Source organism: Gobius niger, assembly GCF_951799975.1.
Source record: "Gobius niger genome assembly, chromosome: 19".
NCBI classification, from domain to species: domain Eukaryota; kingdom Metazoa; phylum Chordata; class Actinopteri; order Gobiiformes; family Gobiidae; genus Gobius; species Gobius niger.
The window spans coordinates 17428978-17450738 of NC_136870.1; the positions used below are offsets into that span (position 1 = coordinate 17428978).

General features: G+C 40.8%; 2 protein-coding genes and 1 pseudogene across 3 annotated transcripts; 2 read left to right on the forward strand and 1 right to left on the reverse strand.

Moving 5' to 3' along the window:
* Nucleotides 1–52: 52 nt before the first annotated feature.
* On the reverse strand, nt 53–12291 carry scn4aa (sodium channel, voltage-gated, type IV, alpha, a; the record flags this gene model as incomplete). Its single annotated transcript, XM_079577084.1, has 25 exons — nt 53–1530; nt 2055–2325; nt 2534–2631; nt 2727–2868; nt 2980–3033; nt 3107–3388; nt 3597–3719; nt 3972–4145; nt 4218–4372; nt 4768–4903; nt 5100–5555; nt 7808–8164; nt 8249–8422; nt 8498–8736; nt 9162–9297; nt 9404–9577; nt 9857–10054; nt 10168–10309; nt 10676–10739; nt 10823–11092; nt 11208–11299; nt 11380–11508; nt 11576–11656; nt 11752–11870; nt 12037–12291. The coding sequence occupies 25 exons, from the start codon at nt 12289–12291 to the stop codon at nt 245–247; spliced, it is 5607 nt and encodes a 1868-aa protein (XP_079433210.1). The 3' UTR covers nt 53–244.
* A 4515-nt stretch (nt 12292–16806) lies between these two features.
* On the forward strand, nt 16807–19064 carry dydc2 (DPY30 domain containing 2; the record flags this gene model as incomplete). The annotated part of the gene is made up of 7 exons (XM_079576774.1): nt 16807–16957; nt 17246–17362; nt 17443–17598; nt 17909–18163; nt 18266–18388; nt 18729–18842; nt 18957–19064. Exons 1-7 carry the CDS (start codon nt 16814–16816, stop codon nt 19062–19064), a joined length of 1017 nt encoding a protein of 338 aa, XP_079432900.1. The 5' UTR covers nt 16807–16813.
* Nucleotides 19065–20108: 1044 nt separating this feature from the next.
* On the forward strand, nt 20109–21563 carry LOC306979033 (peroxiredoxin-like 2A; annotated as a pseudogene). Its single transcript, XR_013794306.1, has 5 exons — nt 20109–20311; nt 20437–20528; nt 20727–20867; nt 21051–21215; nt 21294–21563. The product of XR_013794306.1 is annotated as a peroxiredoxin-like 2A (transcript).
* The last annotated feature ends 198 nt before the right edge of the window (nt 21564–21761 follow it).

The window sequence follows — 21761 nt, forward strand, 5'->3', positions numbered from 1 at the left end:
CTGCTAAATTAATCAATTACAAGTGTACATATATACAAAGTCCTTATTGGGATTGACTATTCAGTTGCAACAATAAACCAGTCTTTTGGCAACTTAATTCTTTAAGTAAAGCAAAAAAAATTGGATTTGTAATTAAAGGGGCATCGTCTCTACAGCCCGACAGAACACGATTTACCTCTGAGTCTGTAATTGTCCTTTTTCTGATGTGTGAAACAAGAATACTAAATAAAAACAAACTTCTTTGTTAAACAATAGACTCTCTTAAGTCTTTAGGGTTGATATAGAGGTAAGCGTTTGGGGCTGAATGTAACAAAACCTCATTTGTGATCTCCACAGGCACAACTATGAGGTGTGGCTGATCTGGCTCAGGGCTTTCTGAGTCTCTCTGAGCCTGAGGGCTGGGGAGCTGCTCTGCTAAAGTCTGTAAAGCTTCCTGCTCCATCTCATCTGCGAGGTCCTCGTTGCTGCCATAGAGCACGCCCATCCTCCGAGCCAAAAGACCCTCTTTTTCTGGAGGCTCGTCGTCTTCTTCTCTCCTGCCTATCCTCTGAGAGCGGTGCATGAAGGCGCCATGGCGTATGCAGCGTTTCAGTAAGTGAGCGCGGTAAGCTTTCTGTATCATTATAGCAGATTCTAGCTCTTCTTTGTGACGCACAGTTGTGACGATCGGAGCGAATGTGTCTTTCTTGGGGTTACTGAGTTCAAACTTTGCCACGATGCTCACTCGCATTGCTGCCATTTCCACGGTGTCTCCTAATACCATTTGTGTAACAGCGAGCAACACATCAAGACAGTGAATCCTGTCTCCTGTGACCAGAGGCAAGTCCATTTCGATCAGGCGGAAACGATTAGGCTTGGCCACCTTTAGCGGTTCCTGTAAGGTGTCACAAAAATCTGAAAGTCTGCTGTAGTTAATGTACCCACATCCTTCAAGGTCAAACTTTTCCCACGTCTCATTGAACATCTCAAAGTCGTCCTCACAAAGTGCGTCACCACTCTCCTCCTGAGCTACGTTAAAGTTCTCCAAAATTATGGCGATGTACATGTTGACCACAACCAGAAATGAGATGATGATGTAGCTACAGAAAAACATCATGCCCATCCCTGGGTTGCCACAGTCCCCTCGGACGTCTGTACCGGGGTGCTCAAAGTTTGGATCACAGTCTGGAGGCTCCCTGTTCAACATTGGCAGTAAAAGTCCATCCCAACCTCCAGACGTGGTAATCTGAAACAAACAGATGATGCTCCCACCAAAGGTCTCAAAGTTGAAAATGTCATCAATCCCAGCTTCCTTTTTGACGTAGGCAAAGTTGGACATTCCAAAAATAGAAAAGATGAACATGATGAGGAAGAGGAGGAGGCCGATGTTGAATAAAGCAGGAAGTGACATCATCAGAGCGAAGAGAAGTGTCCTGATGCCCTTAGCTCCTTTGATGAGGCGCAGGATTCGGCCAATTCGAGCCAAGCGGATCACTCTGAACAGAGTGGGAGACACAAAGTACTGCTCTATGATGTCTGACAGCATTGTACCTGAAAGAAGAGAATAAGTGTTTTATTCACAAGCAATAGAACTGTTGTTGATAAACAAAAACATTGGCAAGGCAAGTTTATTTATACCGCACATTTCGTACACAAGGCAACTCAATGCGCCTATTGAGATCTTTGTTCTTAAAATCAAATGTAGTCCCCGAAAACAGTGGTTCCCAAAGTGGGAGTTGGGTGAAGGTCCCCAGACGATTTGAAGATTAAATAAAAAGGAAAATGCTACTGTAAAACAGAGTGTAAATCAGTACATCATTTGTGAAATCCTCTCAAATATCCGAATAAGCAGTTTAAATATTTAACTTGATTTTAAAATGTTTTTCTCTACCCTAAAGAAGCATAAGAGGGAATAACTTTATTAAATGGGGGTCCCAACTTGTTTACCTATCAATTTTTGGGGTCCTAGCCGAAACAATTGAGGGGAGACCCTGACCTCAAACATTAGTTGACGTTGTAAAGAAAGAATATTTTGATGTTACATAATGTTTCTCTGTATTGCATTCAGTACACACCTGCGATAGACAAAATAACTACAACAAAGTCAAAGACGTTCCAGCCGTTGGTGAAGAAGTATTGTCTCAGGGCGATAAGCTTCAGCACACACTCTCCAGTGAAGACCACGATGAAAGCCACGTTGACCTTGAACAGAAAGTCCTCCTTCTCCGGGCTCTGGTTGTCTGTCTCCACCATCATGGTGACCATATTAAGGCAGATGAGCACCATGATGAAGATGTCAAACGGCTGCTGACTGATGAAGTCAAACACCATGCCCTGAATGGGGTTCTGGGATCAGAGGTCGTGAAAGAGGACAGGGGGGAGGTTTGGACAGAAACACAAGTCCGAGAGAGTCAGTGATCTGTTCACAGCAACCTGTTCACACCTGCGCTGAGCACAAAGTTCAATCTACAGGTCAAGCACGCAAAACCAGTCAATGGTTCAAAAATAGCTTAATTCAGCATTTACTTTAAATATACATATCCATATTACTTACTGTTGGACGTGGGATTGGCTTCTGTGGTTTCTTTGAACCTAACTTTTTCATTGCTTCATAGTATTTCTTCTGCTCTTCAGTCATAAAGATGTCCTTATCTCCAAAGTGCAGACACAGTAACAAGTTATTATACTGAAGGTCACTTTACAAGTTCAAATACAATTTGAAAATAATTGGAATAATATCATTATACTTATCTTTTTCTTTTGCTGATTGAAGTTATCGATAATGACACCAATGAATAGGTTGAGTGTAAAAAATGAACCAAAGATGATGAAGATGACAAAGTACAAGTACATGTACAGGTTGATTTCATAGGACGGCTGCTCTTCTACCTGAGAAAATAAATAAATAACAACAAACCTCAATGTGTATCAACACTATATCAGCAATGTTTTTTAGATGCACTCTCACTTGACATAATACAGAGATAATACAGTAAATACCTCTCTTGAGTCAACAGCCGCATACATTATATCCATCCATCCTTTAAATGTTGCCTGCAGATAATAATAAATCAGTAACCTCTTCATTTGCATTAGAGGAGGTTATCATTAATTCAGCATGTCTCACCACTTGAAGGAGGGAGAGGTATCCACTTGCGACATTGTCATAGTTGACTTTGACGTTGACCCAGCGGGCGTCCTGAGTGGCTTCTTGAAGGGCAATACAGTCACTCCTGTTGTTAACCTCTGCCATTGGTATGAGCTCAGCAGTCGTGGCGTTGACACAGCGGTAAAACTTTCCCGCAAAAAGATTGACTCCCATGATGCTGAAGATGAGCCAGAAGATGAGGCAGACCAGCAGCACATTGAAGATGGAAGGAATGGCTCCAACGAGGGCATTAACCACGACCTGAGAAGCAAGAAAAAGAGATGATAGTTATGTTTGCATATTTTTATACAGAAAGGTAATACCATGCATAGTCTCTTACCATCGGCTGTTCTTAAAGTCCACCGAGTGAGCATGCAATGATCAAACTCACAAACAAAAGCAGTCAAATTAGTAGCACACATATCCAAACCATACCGTTAATAAAATAAAATATAAAAGAGAAACTTACTCTCATTCCTTCAAATCTTGACAGAGCTCGAAGAGGCCTGAGTGCCCTGAGGGTTCGGAGGGATTTGATTGGTCCGAGTTCAGAAAAGCCCATCCAGTTGGCAACTAAACTGATCAGGGAAATCTGTGGCAGAATAAAACATTTATTCTTTTCAAGTAATCAAATGTTTACCAATGTAATTTATTCAGAAAAGGCTTATAGTCAAGTTTTGTTTAGTGTAAAATCAGACTAGAACCTCATCCACACTAAAACAAACATGTCTGCTTACGCAAGAGCGAACAAATCAAATTGGAAATTAGTAAAGCTCCTTTCTTTTGTGAAGAAAAAGTGTCTCACTACAGACTATTAAAATTTAATAAAGATTTGACAACTTACATCTACGATGAAAAAGTCCAGCCAACACCATGCATTTGTGAAGTATGTCTTGAAACCATAGGCCACCCATTTAAGAAGCATTTCCACAACAAAGATGTAGGTGAAGACTTTGTCAGCATACTCCAGTATAATTTTAATTGTGCGTCGCCGATCAATGTTTATGTCTTCAAAGGCCTGTAGAGTAGACAGTCATTAAAACGAGTTAAAATTGGGCCTAAGTTTATACAGATGACAGCAGCCACGTACCAGCGCCCCACTGCTGAGCAGGATCATGAAGATGATAAAGGTCTCAAACCAGTCATGCTCAACAATGGTGAAGCAGGTTCTCCGGATGTTCCACCAGGTTTTACCCCGACCTTGGGTGATGTCCACAGTGAGACATGGCCAGCGCTGAACACATGCTTTTGAGAAAGAAATATGAAATTGATCAGTTACTTTCTTCATAGTATAATGTGGTTTGACATTTATCACAATAGGTTGAATTCAAGGTGACCTCACAACACATTAAACAGCCTATAGTATAATGTGGTGGATGTCCGGCCCAATCACACCTTTAAAAAAGTTACGTTAATATCTCTCTGTAATTACTGGGCCTACCATCTTAAAACAAAACCTGCCATGGACCCACAGCCTTTTTTGTTTTGTTGACAGTAGAATTAATAAGTGGTAGCATTATTCAGTCACAAAGACAAGATTTTTGTCAATTTTATGGACACCAGAAGCCATGTTTGCACCTAATTCTTGACAAACAGACACATACAGCTGGATATGCAATTCATGCTTTAGTATGTCCCACCTTCAGTGAAGCAGGCCTCTGGTTCCACAGGATCTGGTTCCTCCTCCTCCACTTCCTCTGGTTCAGACTCTGAGGGCTGATAATCCGCTGTGCTGCACACTGAAGAATCCCCATCTCCCCTTGATGTACCTTGTAGCTATAAGTATAAACATTAAAATGAGTTTGCATTTTACAGCATTCAGTGTGACAGAGAATAATTGTGTTACTTACTTTGACACCTCTATACAAAAAAACTTCGCTCCTTGTTGTTTCCTATAAAAACACATGAATCGTAAAACCACTTTAAATTATGATAGATGTAAGTATGTAAGTGAGGTTCAATAAAGTTATACCATTTCCAACAATCCCTTTTCACTGGTCTCGGGACTTGAGGTAGTGTCATCTTCCTCATCTTCGTCACCCATGTTTTCAAAGTCGGATTCTACCTCTGCAATTGGCACACTAAACCCAAGCTCCCCATCCAGAACTGATCCAGAGGGCCGGCTCTCCACCAAACAGTTTGAGATCCCATCAGCCAGTTTCAAAGCTGGAGGCAAGTCCAAATGGTTCATTTCAATTTCCTCCATTTTACACTCTGGATCATTTGTCTGTCTATCCTCAGACTCTGCAGGTTTCCTCCCAAGTGTCTGCAAAGCCTTTTGAAGAATGTACGATTTCAGCCAAGCAATGCCGCGTTGGATCCTGCCGATGGCAATCTGAAGGTTGTTTAACTCTCCATCCTCTTCCCCAGGAGCGAGGTTGTCCCCACTAAACGAGTTGAGCAGTAAGGCCAAAAACAAGTTCAAGACCTACGTGGGAAAGAGCATATATAATTTACATTGTATAATAGTACCGTATTTTCCGGAGTATAAGTTGCTCCGGAGTATAAGTCGCACCAGCCTAAAAATGCATAATGAAGAAGAAAAAAAACATAGAAGTCGCACCAGCCTTGGCAACTACCTGGGCATGGAGGCGTTACTGTACTGTTGACAAGCCTCTCCCGGCATCACGATGTTCAAGCTATTATTTGCAAACTCGTTGCTCTGGCTGTGGCCACCTAGCTTTTAGCTCAAAAGTTTCTCGCTCATTCCAAACTTTTAATCTGCTGCTTGATTACCGTTTTTTTAATCTTCAGTGGTACAGGAGTAGTAGATACTGGTACACAAGTCTAGAGCGCTCTCTAGCGGCTGTCAGTGTGAAAATAACAAACATGTGAAATTATATGCTTTGATAAGTCGCACCTGAGTAAAAGTCGCATCGCCCCAGACAAACTATGAATAAAATTGCGATTTATAGTTCGGAAAATACAGTAATTCAGATTTTTATTTTTACTCAGAAACATACTTACAGCCTCATAAACCAGAGGCAGGTCAATTGCCCACAGTGCAACTCAAAGTTAAAACATTGTTGCGTACACAATCAAAAATACATTCGATTATTATGGTCACCAAAAAAGCTAACATAGCACATGCTGGATAAAGAGATAATCTGAGTTTTGCATCAAATTACTGTGGTCAAAACAATTTGTTTAAAAGTGTCTTAATAAGGCACACGATATGTTCCAAAAGTGGACATGGAGTCAAAAGGTCAGGAATATCTCACAGACACAGGAAACATCAAGTCCATGCTGCAGGAGCAACAGTAAATATTATGTTATCTGGCTCCTGATGCACGCACAGCTATCTTTAGTTTATAAAGCCTGTTAGTAACATTTGCAGTTCCTATTCCCCAGGTTTAGCAGGAGATCACGGTTACACAGAGCCGACACGGGCTGATCCTCTGCATTCCTATGTCCAAGCTGTGAGGCAGGAAGAGGAGGCTAACAGACACTGATGAGCCGCACAAACTCTCTCAGCAATAAATAAGTGGAAACAAGATATGAAAAGATTTCTTTAGACAGGGATATAAATTAATGAGCTTGTAAAAAGCTGAATCTGTCTGCACTCAGTAAGCATAGTGGTCAGAAGGCTAGACACTAGCTCACACATCAATGACTACAGCAGAATTTGCTGAGCTGATCTTGAAATCTGTTTGCTTATTCTATACTTGAGCCACTCATCTATTTAATTAAAAAGTTGTGCTTGTATTAAATGAACAGGGACAATGGTAATAACAGGGCTGATACAGAGAAACACTGATAGTTGATTATTCACACATTGATTCATTATAAATGCAAACGAATCAAATTAACAATTTATTTGACCAAAGGCAGAAGCCCTAACCTCTCATGTTCTCATGTAGGGCTGGGTACTTTGTCACTAATTAATGAAGGACAAAAAAAGGCCTTTATTATGGACAAATCTAATGTTTTATTGCATTAGATATGTTCACTTAATTACAGCTCCAAATAACAAACTGTACATCCTCACAGGCACGTGGGCCACCTGTGCGCAGCCGCCTCAGCTGTGTCAGTTTGTTACCGCAGCGGCCGCAAGCTCACTTGAGCCAGGTCTTAGCACGTATTCAAGGTCATAACCACGGTTTGAGCACTCCAGTCATTTGCTTTAAATAGAAACTCCCTCTCATGAAGTACGCAATAGTATTATTTGGCTTTATGTCACTACAAATAGTGTTCATGTTTCTGTATGTGCGCACATGCACTGAATGCTTTGAGTTGAAGTGTGAACCATAAGAAAGCTTTGGTCATTTCAGGCATGGCACACTGAATTACTTTTGTCAACACTTTACGATGAGCTGTTTCCTTTTCTGTAGCTACAAATAAACAAGAAGGGAATTATTTTGGCTTTTAAAAAAAAAAAAAAAAGAATACAAGAGTGTGTAGTGTTTGCTATTTGACTCTGTGGCGTCAACAAGCCCAAAATGTCACACACAAGTCTTAAGACTCATGGATACGATTACAACACGTGATACCGACTGTTCGGCCCTGGCATCTTGGTCTAAAAGGTTTAACAACAGACCACACAATCTCCGAGTGTTATAATAAGACAACTGTAATCCAAATGGTTTGTCAGCTTTGCAGATCCACAGGGGTGACACTGCGGAGGTGTCGTCGTATTCAAACTCAACAAGCGACACATTAAAAAACTGTTAAGGTACTTACGACTAGATTTCCGATGACCATAACCATCATGAAGACAATCAAGCACATGGCAGGTCCAGCCACTTCCATACAGTGCCACATGGTTTCAATCCACTCCCCACACAGAATCCGAAACACGATGAGGAACGAATGGAAGAAGTCGTTCATATGCCATCGCGGCAGCTCACAGTCGTCCGCTATTTTACACACACAGTCCTTGTAGCTTTTTCCAAATAGCTGCATGCCCACAACAGCGAAAATGAAGACGATGATGGCCAGCACCAAAGTCAGGTTTCCCAACGCTCCCACTGAGTTTCCGATGATCTTGATCAGCATGTTCAGTGTGGGCCAGGATTTGGCCAGTTTAAAGACACGTAGCTGTCTCAAAATGAACAGAGTGGCAATGTAATTAATTGCACACAAAAAAATGACAAAGAAAAGAAAAATTACAATTATTCTTACCAGGCGAAATGATCTAAGGACGGATAAGCCTTGGACATTAGCCAGTCCGAGTTCAACCAGACTCAGAGTGACAATTATGCTGTCAAAAATGTTCCATCCCACTTGAAAATAGTAGTATGGGTCCATGGCAATAAGCTTGAAGAACATTTCAGCTGTGAAGATACCAGTAAAAACCTATGGATAGAAGGTTATGGTTTTATTCTACTGTATTTATATGAATACAAATATTTGACAGTAATGAGTACATACCAGATTGCCCACTGACAGCATGTGGTCGAACTCTGAGGTCATGGGGTAATGCTCCATTGCCATAAAAAGGGTGTTCAGGACAATACAGATTGTAATGCCCAAGTCCACAAAGGGGTCCATCACTACAAAATACATCCACTTCTTACACGTCACCCATTGCTCGCAGCAGTCCCATTTCAGGAACAGATCGGCAAACTTATACCAGCCAGGTGGGCATGGCCTCTGGGCCTCCTCCAACTCTAGACAAAACAGACAAACAGCACTCAAAGCATTTGTATACAAAGTGTTTATATGCAAATGTGTCTTCATAGACGTCAGTTACGATACGTGTGCATTCACTGATGCAATGCTGAGTGACTTAATGAATGGCCTGTGAGTGCCAGGTCTAAGTTAGACAGAAATAACCCAAGCTTAACACCACATGGCTGCAGCACTAAATGTTGACAGAGGGTTGATGCAAGCATAAAAAGAGATTAGCCTTTGTTCGGCAGGAGAATGTAATTAAGGAAACAATGCTACTGTGCTGAGCCTGTTAATACTGCGCCATGATACGCTGTGATTAGGCTTGATCTGTGACAGCAGTGTTTATGGCCTCAACGCAAAGGTGCTAGTCTGGTTGTTTCAAGTTGTGTTTGTAATAATCTTCAATGTAAATTCAACATACCTTCCATGGCTGCCACAGAAGCTACTGTGAGAGCACTTGCTGTTCTGCTTCTCAGGCCTGGTTGTTCAACATGAAGCATGCTGTGAACAGAACCAAGTGACTTTGTTGCCTCTGCCTCTTCTTCAGCTGAAGGAGCCTGTATGACAGTAATGTGAGAAAAATTAATGCATTTATTTATTTTTACAAACACATCTAAAAAATAGTGATTTGTCAGAACACTATCAATGTTTTGACAGACATACATCCAGCATAGTGGGTGCTCTGATGAGAAGTCTAGGTACAACTCTCCCGTTGCAGTCCTTTGTAATGTCCTCAGGCTCCGGTCTTTGTTCACTCTCTAAATCAATGGTGTGCAGACTCTGCTGACTGAGAGACTTTTTGCTAGTTAGAGTTGCATGGCTCCCAAGAAGATGAGCCTAGAAAGTAATTTATTTGTCAAGGCGTTATTAGCGTTCTGGAAAAAGCAGACAATCAAAGCACTCTCCCTACATCAAAAATTCTGGACGTCTTCTAAAAATCATTTTAGTCAAAAATCGTTTTATTCAAAGCATTACTGGTTTCTTTGCACACGTATCAGATACTACAAGCCTTTCTCAAGAAGTGTTCTTAGCGTCGACCATCAGTTCAGTGCAATACATATATGCCAGAACATGCACTGGTCCAGGTTAAGATAAAACAAGACATATTTTTAGAACCTGTTCTTGATTCTTGAGCTGCTCCAGGAGTCTCTGAAACTCCTCCTCCTTCTCTATAGCCTCTCGCATTGTGGCTTGGTTCTGCTCGTCGTAGGCCATGGCCACCACGGCCAGGATCAGGTTAATGAGGTAGAACGAGCCCAGGAAGATGATCACCACAAAGAACAACATGTAGGTTTTTCCAGCCGCACGCAGGACCTGAGTGGCAGATGTGGAAAAAACTGCAAGAACTTAGGACAAAGCTTAAGATATATGTTCAGATGCCTAAATCAATATTGTTCGTTACAGTATGAAATTAAAGAGGTGCCAACCAGCTGAAAGAGGTTTTCCCAGAAATCCTGTGTCATCAGTCTGAAGAGAGCAAGAAAGGCCCAACCAAAGGAGTCAAAGCTGGTGTAGCCATAGTTAGGGTTCCTCCCAGCTTTCATGCAGGTGTATCCTTCAGGGCACTTTCTATCAACACGGAAAATAAGTTAAAGTCTGTTTGGCCTGTATCTGAATAGGTATACATGCTGGAAATATCACGAATGTTAGAGAAATATAATAGGGCAGTGGTTTTCAAACTTTTCAAGATCAAGATCAAATCAGAACTAAACCGGGTCTAATTAGGATGTAAACTAGACCTAAAACAATAATCATCTCTAAAGTGGGTTTAAACCACGTCAAGCCAGAAAATTATCCTAAGTATACATTTTATTATCTCCAATTAAAATGAATCAAGTCTAAAATTGCAGATGACCCTGAGTACAATCCGAAGAAGCTCAAGTACCACCTGCGGTACACGTACCACAGTTTGAGAACCACTGCAATAGTGCATACCCAGCATCAGAGCTGTTTCCACAGATGAGAGCATCTAGGCTGCCTTCAATGAAATATTGATTTTCTACAAAAGAATGAACATTTAAGAACAGCAAAAATCTATTTTGTTAGTGTCAAATATAATTCTCCCCCCAAAAAAGCGTTTACCTGGATTTTCAATATATTCCGTAAAATCAAAAGTACTGTTGAAATAGGATGTGCTGTCAGTGGACGAGTCATTGAATACAGAGGAAGTGTTAAAGAAGTCGTAAGCCGTCTCATTGGAGATGGGCCAGCGCACACATTTCTGACGCAGGTTTCCCATAAAGAGTTGGAGACCAACAAGGGCAAACACAGCGAGGGCAAAGACAGTCAGGATCATCACGTCCACCATTTTCTTCACAGACTGGATCAGTGCAGCTACAATGGTTTTTAAACCTGAACAAAAACAAACCATGATTTATTTAATTACTTGTCCATTGTGTAGTCTGCCTCTCCAATGTCCCTTCAATATATATGCCAATAATGAAAAATCAGAACATCATTGATTTACCAGGAATCACAGTAATTGTTTTGAGGGCTCGGAGCACACGAAAGGTCCTGAGAGCTGACACATTGCCAAGGTCAACAAACTCAGTAATGTATCTGGAAACGAACAAAAGTGTTACATTTCTCGCATTTAAAATGAGTCTCACACAGAACAGTGTATACAGCAGGATACATACGCCATACTGATAACCATGAAATCTAGCCAGTTCCATGGGTCTCGGAGGAATGTAAAAGGTCTCAAACAGAAACCTCGAGACAACACCTTGATTGTTGCCTCAAATGTATAAATGCCAGTAAAAACATATCTAGGAAAAGTATAAATAGTAAGAGAAAATTGATACATGGTATTGTTAGAATACAGGGTGTACTTACTCAACAGTTTTACTCCATGCTGGTGGGTTGCTCATTGCCATGAAAACACAGTTGGATAGAATGGTAATCATGATGAACATGCTAAATAATTTAACGCAGGATTAAGGAAAACACCTTTGAATGCTTTGTAATCTATTACACACATTTATGAATGAATGAAACCGTTAAAAGGATATGAATGTATGAGAACTTTAATGGCTCCTCTTCTGACAACACTAAAGGGGCTCAGAATGTAGCAGGCCGGTTCAGCACAGAACCTGTAGATGGTGTTTCCTTTGGTAATCACGATGAATGTCTAAGAAGAATATAGACGTAAACACTTATTTGAACAACGTGATGATGAAGTTAAACAAATATTTTGCGGACAGGCTAATGATGAAGTTACTGATACTGGATCTACAGAGGCCATGAGGAAAAAGGCATAGGCTCAGTAAACTGAAGTTGTGTGATCAGTGACTGACTTTCTGTGCTTTGTAGAAGGGGTCGATGTCCTCCAGAGGAGTGTTGAGCAGCTCAGATGGAGGGTCTCCAAAGATCAGGGGCAGGGGTTTGCCTGCCTCTAGGTCTGCGTTGGGTCCCAGCTCCTCCTCTGCTTCATGGCCCTCTACTTCAGCTGCCTTCTTCCTTTCCTCCTCGAGCCTCTTGATCTCCTCCAGAGACTCCTGGGTGAATGGCCGGAACACTTTGGTGCCTGGGGGAGGGAGCAGGATGGCCATCTTCGCATTGCGAAGCACAACTGCCACACCAGGTCGCTCCTAAAAGAAACTGGAGAAAGGAATGGTCTGCCTTTTAATTGCTGTTAATTACAACTGTCATAACATATATCTTTGATGTTTAGCTATCTAAAACTGCTATATGTTTGTAACCTGATAAGTACATGTGTATCTTTGGCATTGGTGCCGATCATCAGCGCTTTGATCTGTGTTTCACCTCCACACCCTGCATTCCTCCATCCATCCACAGCCCTCTTCCCCTGACTGAGCCACGAGCTCTTAAAAGTGTCTTCATAGTAAGAAAACGGCCAGACGCTTCGGGTGAACTCTCGGATACTATCCCACCGCTAAAGACATCATGACATTAGCTGTGTACATCCGATTACTTAGTTTAGAAGACGCTTACATCTTTCTCCTAAAGGCATTTGCTCACACCCTTTGATGTATTCAGCAACCAGGCTTCCCCTGCAGAAGCAATACAGCAATTTTGGAATAAAGAAAAGTCTTAGAGTCCATTGTACCACAACGTCACATGTGCAAAATATTTTGTGAATAGAAGGTATTTATATAAATATGTACATTAACAGCACAGTATTTCACCACTAATGATAAGTCAGATGAATGCACATGCATGAGAAACATAAAGAAAAAACCCTGAGATACAATGAATAAGCAAACCAATACCTGTTGCCCACAGATAAAAATGATGCATTAAAAGTTGAGCGCAGCCACACGCTCACACAGATAATGTGGCTCCACAGCTGCTCAAGGCAGTCAGGAGTCAGTGTCATCTTTCAGAAGCCCGATGACTCTGCTCATTCCTGCGTCGCTGAGCCCTCGCAGTGAGCCTCACATCCCTCCGATAAACAGGAGCTAGGGCCAACTGATCTTACCCAGGTCTACCCACTATCTTCTACAACTCTCACCAACTCTACCTTCTATCTCCTGCCACATTTATCCCCCTCTGTCTACCACCTCACACACACGGGGCTTAATCCTCTATAAGCTGCCCAGCTGAAAACCTTTCTCATTTAACATAATGTTCACTTTCTAAGTTGTCAAAGCACTTGTTATCAAGCCCTAATCTCATGTAATTGTAGTTTTGTAGATACATTTTTTGCATGTTGGATTATTGTATTCTTGAAAGGAGAGATATTTGTTAAAATGGTTAAAAAGTACAGCGTCCGTGATCTAAACTTTTGAAAGGCACTTTCTCGGACAGTGTTACACATATCCGTTTGCGTGTCAGAGAAGGCCATGTGACAATGGCATTCTGGTTGAGGATATGGAGGTGGTGCGGACACTGCTTACTTAGATCAGCTAGCTGTGGTGCAATATTTACCAAAAACAATGCTTTTGTTAAAACTCTCTGTTGATTAATTTGATAATGATAATCTGTTGATTTTTTACAGGCCAAACCAGTTCATAAGATGAGTAAGAAGACAGTTATTAAACAAAATCAAAATTGCATCAAATAGAACTCAACATTGATCCTTAATTATTCTAATTTGCACATATACATAGACAAAAAATTTGGATTGTATAGCAGAATAAAGAGTTTATGGACCATGACGAACATCTCAATCTCTCACTGGACACTGACCATGTTGAGAATTTAGTAAAGCTGTAAACAACAAATCGACTGAGCAAACAAGAGCTTTTATCACACGTCCTTTGACATTTGCCATGGCCCCATTCCCCTCCTTTTCTCACGGGGTCAAATCACAGCCATTGCTCGCAGAAGTTCACTCTCTCTGGCCTGCTTCAACACCCTGTCACCTATCCATTAACCTTGTATTTCAAACCCTATAGGGGGCACATTAAAACAGGCTATCCACCTGTTACAACTTCCCACAAGCCACATTAAGTAACACATCCTTTTTCACAATGAAGAGCAGTCATTACAGTTTATGATCTATGTAATCACCCTGCGTTCAGTCGGGATGTGTATTTAGAGACATATTCCTGAACACATTATGCTCACGCTAAGACGACAGCTGCTGTCATTCATGGTATGTCTCGGCCACTTCATACCAGGAAGCCGTGAAGACCCAAGGTAATCGCCTGGGCCAGCTGGTCTGATGTCTAATAGACATACAGTATAGAACTGTTGATTTATAACACCACATTTTTATATCGGAATTGTCGCATCAACTGTGAATCATGCACTTTCATTATGATCTTAAGGCTAAGACCTCACTCACCTGCCAGGGCAATATGCAGACCTAGACCTAGCATTATTACTATCTGTAGGCTAGATATTGGATCGGAAACTAAAAAGACACAATTGTTTCCTTCGGCCAAAGGAATACTGCTTTTTGCCCGAATAAACAGAAAGAATTCTGTCTTATTATTTTGGATTTGTAATAGTTTGTAAGATTTCTCTATATTTGTAAATTTGGGTATGTGGCAGGTTTAATAGATTCTGTTTTCTTCCCAGTTGGTAAAAAGTGCATATTTAACACATTTGGGGGTAAATTCTAATTACTGTATCTTTAACCTTATTTCACCTTTTGAAGACATTGGAAAATACAGATGCAAAGCCAAGAGGTCACATGAGCTCACTTGGTGAAAGAAACTCAAAACCATCACCTTCAGCGTCCAAGAACATGTGATGCAAGACACAGATCTGCGTCTCCCACTTAATACATTGTAGTGATGATGTGCAATTACCGAATCTGATTTTTCACGACATGTATCTACGTGACGTCACTCACAAGTGGACACAAAGCTATAACAAATGAAATCAAAACAACTTACTCCGGATGACTGCGCCTGACCACTCCCATCCACAGTGATGCATCCTGCCTCAGCCTACAGTTAACATGCATCCCTTACAGAACAGGTGGACTGCTGGCAAGAGGATTGAAAAGAGGTCAATAAGGCTTCTGAGCAAAGTCTCGTCTGATCGAGTTGATTGTCTCCTTGAATGTGGCCAGACCAGTGCAGAACAGCCTGTCAGCAAAGCACAACACCTCTGATTCGGCCAATAAGAATTCATATCAGATAAACTTTGAGATTTGAGCATCCACAGCATCATAGCTTGACCATCTGCCATGAAGACAACGACTAAAAATAAAAACGCTCAGAGGGAGAAAGCAAAGTGTGGGATGAGTGTGTCCACAAAGGCATTAGATACTGAGAGGCTTCACCTGCCAGGTGAGGACAGAGCCTGTTACTGTGTGGACAACACCAACTCATAATGCCATAACGCTATACAAACACATACATGCACAAACACTGCTGAGAGGCCATAAATCTACCAATTCCAAATTTGACCTAAGCTCAAGCCTCAATTACAGACTTGTGTATTATTAGAACAAACCTGTCCTAGAACTTTCTCATTTTAGCATTGAAACACGATTTTACAACTATAGATTCTGTAATGTCACAATTTTAGTGAGGAATTGCAATAGCCCATAGAAAATGGGGCTTAGAGGATAGTGACGAATTAATCCATGACAAATTATTAAGATTTTATTATTCTTTACCACAGTCTGGTCAGGATAAGTAGTTTGGCTTAAAATATAGATTAACATGCACCAAGCATGCAAACTAACAGTTCAATCTGCGCACAGTGCATGCTAAAAACAGCAATAGGCTGACGACACGAGAACGTGCACTGTAAATTAATCATTATTATAAGACACGTGAACGTTACCTTGCACGTTTTTAACAAGTATTTTCACAAAAAGGAAAGAATCCGTGTGTTTCGTGGAGCTTTCACTGAGGACGTATTCCTCCCCCTGTGGTAGCGCTGGGCAGGACCAGGACAGCTGGAGCACGAGCTGGGGCTGACGCACACTGTCCCGCAGTGAAACCGGAGCGCTCCAGGTAGGACCATCAGACCTTTGACTCTGCTCAGAGCGGCACCCACACAGCTGGCGACTTCTGCACACGCCAGTCCCAAAGGCTTCTGAGGAGCTAAGACTGAAAAAATAACAGATCAATAATTATTACAATAATCATGATTATTTTATGAAGATCTGCTAACAAATGTGTTACCACGAGATGGCAGCAGATTTGTTAACGTCGATAAAATCTCACTGAAAAAACTTTGTGCGTGTAGGCTACCTCTTCTTCTTGGAATTTACTTTTTTTCTTCTATTAATCCATTAGTTTAATTCAAAAAGTCAAATTTTAAAAAGCTCAACAACAACAACAAAAAGCGACAATATGTTTTTAAGATTTGTTGTATTTCCCCCCACATGCTCGAGGGGACCGGTAATGAGGTGACGCGGTTGCTATGGTGACAATAGTACACATCCGGCGTGTTGGGTCGTTTTTGGCATACCCTTCATTCATTACTTTTTCTGTCTTTTTTTTAACTTGTACTGTCTTCTTACTTTATTTGCGTTTTATATTTACAACAAGTCGTTCAAGTGTCGTGTCCTGTTAAATTTGTAAAAATTATCAGCTTTTGTCCACAGTAGGTAACGTTAGCCTATGAACATTTTGACAACTCCGGCTAAACTAACTTGTTTTGACCTGCTACAATTATTTATCACGTTTCACAGGACAAAACATGGACTCGGAATACTTGAAGACTCACTTGGGAATGTTGCCGGAGGCTCTTGCCGAAATAGCTGAGAGGCGTCCCGCAGATCCCATTTATTACTTGGCTCACTGGCTCTACATATATGCAGCCAATAAAGAATATGTGGCACAGGTGGGTTACACTTTATCACAACCATACTCTGTATGTATATTTTCTAAAAGTAGAGCTACGATAACATATTTGTTTTCTTTAATTGATCAGTGTTGTGGGATGAATACAGTAAATTAACATAACGTTTTAGTTTTTCAACATTCAGGGTGGCAAAAAATAGTTCCCACATTTCTGTTATAGGCTAGCTTAGCACATTTTACGGGTGTATATTTGACAATTCCTTTAACAAAAAGCTAGAATATTGACACTGTATTCATGTAGTAACATCATCATCATCTTTAATTTCAGAAAAAGGTGTATGTAGCTCAGATGGAGAGGGAGTTGGCAGAAGCCAGAGAAGAAGCATCACGGCAGGAGAAGGATGAGGAGAGAAAGATCAAAGAGGAATTTCAAAAGTCTGAACAGGTATCTATTATGTTTGGCTTGTGTGATGCCATATTGTGGCAAATGCACAGACATCTAAATCTTAAAATATATATTTACAGTTAGAAGAGACAACTGCAGTGTTCAATGTACCTGTTCCAGATGCTCAAGTGGTAAAGACAGAAGAAAAAATGCTTGAGGAAGAGGGCAATCCGGTTAATCCAAAAGACCAACCTGACCACATGATACAATCTGAGGCTGAAAAAGATGCTGAAGAGGTGATCTAAAAATCTTGATATTTTGCTTTTCTCCATAGTTTTCCTCTCCTTTCTTTGCTTCTCTCCCTCCCAGTCATGTCTTGATTCAATCCTCTATTCTTGTTATACAATCGAGTGGCTATTTGTTTTCTTCATGACACTTTCTTGCATGGATGAAAGCCCTGGTGACAAACTTATGCGTCTTTGTTGCAAATTCAACTCAACCTCTACATTTCAATCATCATCCAATACTTCTGCGTGATCTACTTTCCATAAAACTGTGCTGCACTGGAGTTTAAACTTCAAAAGGCTTAAAAAGTTTCTCTACCAGTTGGTTGCCACAGAAAATGACAACAGACCACAATCAGCTCCAGAAGGGGGCAGCATCTCCCCAGATCTGACTGCCACAGAAACTTCTGCTCCTGAGGACCAGCCAGATGTGGAGAACCAAGAAAGTGAAAGAGTTGAGCTTGAACAGCCGGACAAAGCCGACAATACTCAGGAGGTGCAAAGCGTCTCACTAGAGGAGGATCATGTTGAAGAGGGGCAAAGCTCTGCTCAAGATCAAGTACAAGAAGATGAGAAGGTGCAAATGTGTAGCAACAATAACTAGACCTACTACAACCTCCATTAAATCTGGGCCTTGTATTAAAACATGCAACGTAATGCAAGGAATGCCTCCCCATAGGTAAAAACAACTGATCATGAACATGATGAAAGTTTACATTCAAATACTGACTCCAACCAACCAGACCAACAAGAAGAAACTCACAAAGAGTCCAATCCTGCGGATGAAGACAAGACAGAAAAGGTGATGTAAATAAATTAGTATTTCCATTCTACTAGCACACAGTACCAAGGCAAGGAAATCAGTTGTCTCTGTTCGATAGATGAAGGATGAAGGATGAGGGAGTGAAGAAGAGCACAAAGTTAGAAATATAATGAAATAGATAAAGTTGAGAAGATTATGTGAAGGCAGTGGGAAGTTTGGAACAAGGCATCAGGAGACTGAGGCAAGAGACAGACAGCTACAGCTAAAACATCTTCACCCAACAGACATCAAGGGAAATGGAGTGAAGTGAGAGTACAGGCAAGAGGGCAGGAGTATTCTGTTTTAGACATGCTTTCACAATACGTCATTTTACCCAAAGGACAATATCAACAGTGATCATTCAGGAGTCCAAGAAAATGAGAAACCGGAAGAGACCGTTTCAGCTGAAAATCATGAAGTATCACATCCTCCAATCCAACAAGATCAGGAAAAGGTTTTGTTAAGCACTTCGGATTTTTTAGAATTAGTATACTAAACATAATATAATGTAGCAACTTTATTACAGCAGTTATCAGGGCATGTCACTATGGTAACTGTTGTATTGTAGGTTCAAGAAGCAGAGAATGAAGAGGGTGCTGATCCAGATGATGATGATGGAGACACAGCAGATAATAAGGTAGAAAGAAAATGTGAAATATACAGGCGAAAGAAGTGACTATTGCCCATGTAAGATTCATAGCACTCACAATTTTTTGTTTTGTTTTTTACAGGAGGAAACAGAAGATGAATGAATAATTTAGTCTCAACAAAAAAAAGTGTTTGTTTTGCATTTAATAAAGTAGTTTATATTTTACGACATCTATCCTTTGTGCGAATAGTTCAACTTGTTCTTTGTCTTTTGATTATTAGGCTATAAAATGTAAACTAGTACTTAAAGGTGCATTATGCAACTTTTTATGCAGAAAAAAATATGTTTACATTTGTGCGTATTTGACCTTGTAGTGATAAATAGTTAGGCTTTCTGTTCTGAAGGTCCGTCAGCTGTGAAAACCTTCCAAACAATTGACTCTGTGCATAACTTCAAATCATAAACGCTGCCCAAGAAGACACTTCCTGTTTCGATCCAGCACGCCAAAATAAAAGCACACATCTCGTCTCATTGATTAGTTCAGCAGGTACTTGCAACATTACAAGAATATAATTAAATACACACATTTTAAGTGTCTGTTAATAGTTAGGCAAAAATAAAGTTGAACTAGTGAATAAGATGGTGCTTTTATTTTGGCGTGCTGGATCAAAACAGGAAGTCACTTCTTGGGCTGTTGTTATGATTTGAAGTTATGCACAGAGTAATTTGATCCTGGAGCATACTAGAGACCACTGTGATGGAAAGTAAAGGCGCCACTCATACAACCGGTGCATCACTACAAGGTCAAATAACCTAGATACAAATATCAACTTTTTTCCCCCACATAAAAAGTTGCATAATGCACCTTTAAGTCCTTTTGGAAACTATTTTGCAACATTTATTGTGCAACGACCAACAGCAACATTATTAAGCTTAATTTTGTTTCTTGATGTAAAAAAAAAAAAGTGCCGCTTCTGCCACATGTGATTGACCGCAGCTGCGTCTATTCGCTGCATTGATCCAGCGTCAGACCTGATTGCGCAAAAGTGCTCTTTAAACTCCGGAAGCAGGGTCACATGTAGTGTTTGGATTACAGAGATTTTACACAGACGCGTTCAGTGGTGGGCGAGAGGGAAATGTGGGAGATGTGTTGTTGAGTTTCAGAGTAGAGCGCGCTAAACGAGCCACAATGGGGCTCATAGCCAGCGCCATGGCCGCAGCGGCTGGCTTTCTAACTAGTGTCATTAATTTGTTGACCGATCCTTTCCTGACACCACCGCTGAAAGCTACCCTGGCGCATTTAGAGGAGACTGAACTCACAATGCTGCAAGGAGGTAAGTGTTTTCATGTGTGTTTACATTTGTGTCATAAGTTACTTTATGTGGCATTCATCTGACCTGTTGAAATGTCTAATAAAGCATTCCTTCTGCTCATAACATGACATGACATGTTTCCTCAGGGAAAAGATCTTTCAAAGCCAAATCCCTGTGGGAAAGCACTGGGGCTGTGGTCATGGCTGTTCGAAGGCCTGGATGATTTTTGTGCAGAGAGGTATGGCACTAATAGCAAAGCTCATTTCAATTTTGTATTGCATCTATTTTATTTAGTCTGGAAGGTTGTGCAATTAGTCCAACGAGCAGTTTCATGTTTATTTTGAATATTTACCGGCCAAATATGGATCTATACTGTCTAATTTTGGCAATGATTCATTATCTTATCAACTATTTGGGATTTGGGTTCTATTTAAAGGAGGCTGCAGAGCTGTCCTCTCTTAAACCTGAGCTGGATACGCTTGGGGTCCCTTTGTATGCAGTGGTGAAGGAGGATGTCGGCACCGAGGTCCAAAACTTCAAATCATTCTTCAAAGGGGAGATCTTCTTGGATGAAAAGGTAGCCTACTATTTATTTGAAATGCTAAAAAAAAATTGTGCTTGTCAACATTACAAAACGACTCCCTCATGGTTTATCCCAATGAGTGAATTGTCTGTCTGTTCATTTGTTTTTGTTTTTTACCATGAAACGTGATTAGTTGTGCATGATGCATTACAAGACTGTTTTTTTGTCCTCTCACAGAGGGGGTTTTATGGACCACGAGAGCGGAAGATGGGTCTCCTTGGGTTTCTCAGAATCGGAGTCTGGATCAGCGGCTTCAGGGCTTTCCAAAAAGGCTTCTTGGGAAATGTTTTTGGAGAAGGCTTTGTCCTGGGTGGTGTCTTTGTTATTGGAAGAGGGCAACAGGTAAAGCGGGCTACAAAGTTGTTAGTCATTATAAATTGTAATGTTTATGTTGTTTCAATACATGTATGTTTCTTACAGGGGATACTGCTGGAACATAGAGAAATTGAGTTTGGAGATAAAGTCAACATTAAGGATGTTATTGAAGCTGTAAGAAGTATGCCACGTGAACTTCAGCCAATGGCGAATAAATAGACCTCTTTATGTCTAAGCACTTTTTCTAAGGAGACTGGATGAGTACAGAAGAGTAGAAAGTCTTGGGTGTCTTTATGATGGTCTGTTTTTAAACTGTAGTGAAAACAGGCTTGATCTCGTGACATGCAGTTCACTCTACAATTGTGTAAGCTCCAAGAAACTTTGAGACTGTGATCTTTCGAAAATAAAATGTGTGTCTGACTATGCTAAATGGTGTCTTTTTTTTCTTTCTTCATGGCCTAACTGCTTGTAAGGGCAGGATATGGGGCTGAGAGGCAGTGATTATTCTCGTATAAACGCTGGGCTATTGTCTTTTGAGAGGAATTTTACTTTTTATTAGGCTATGTAAAAAAA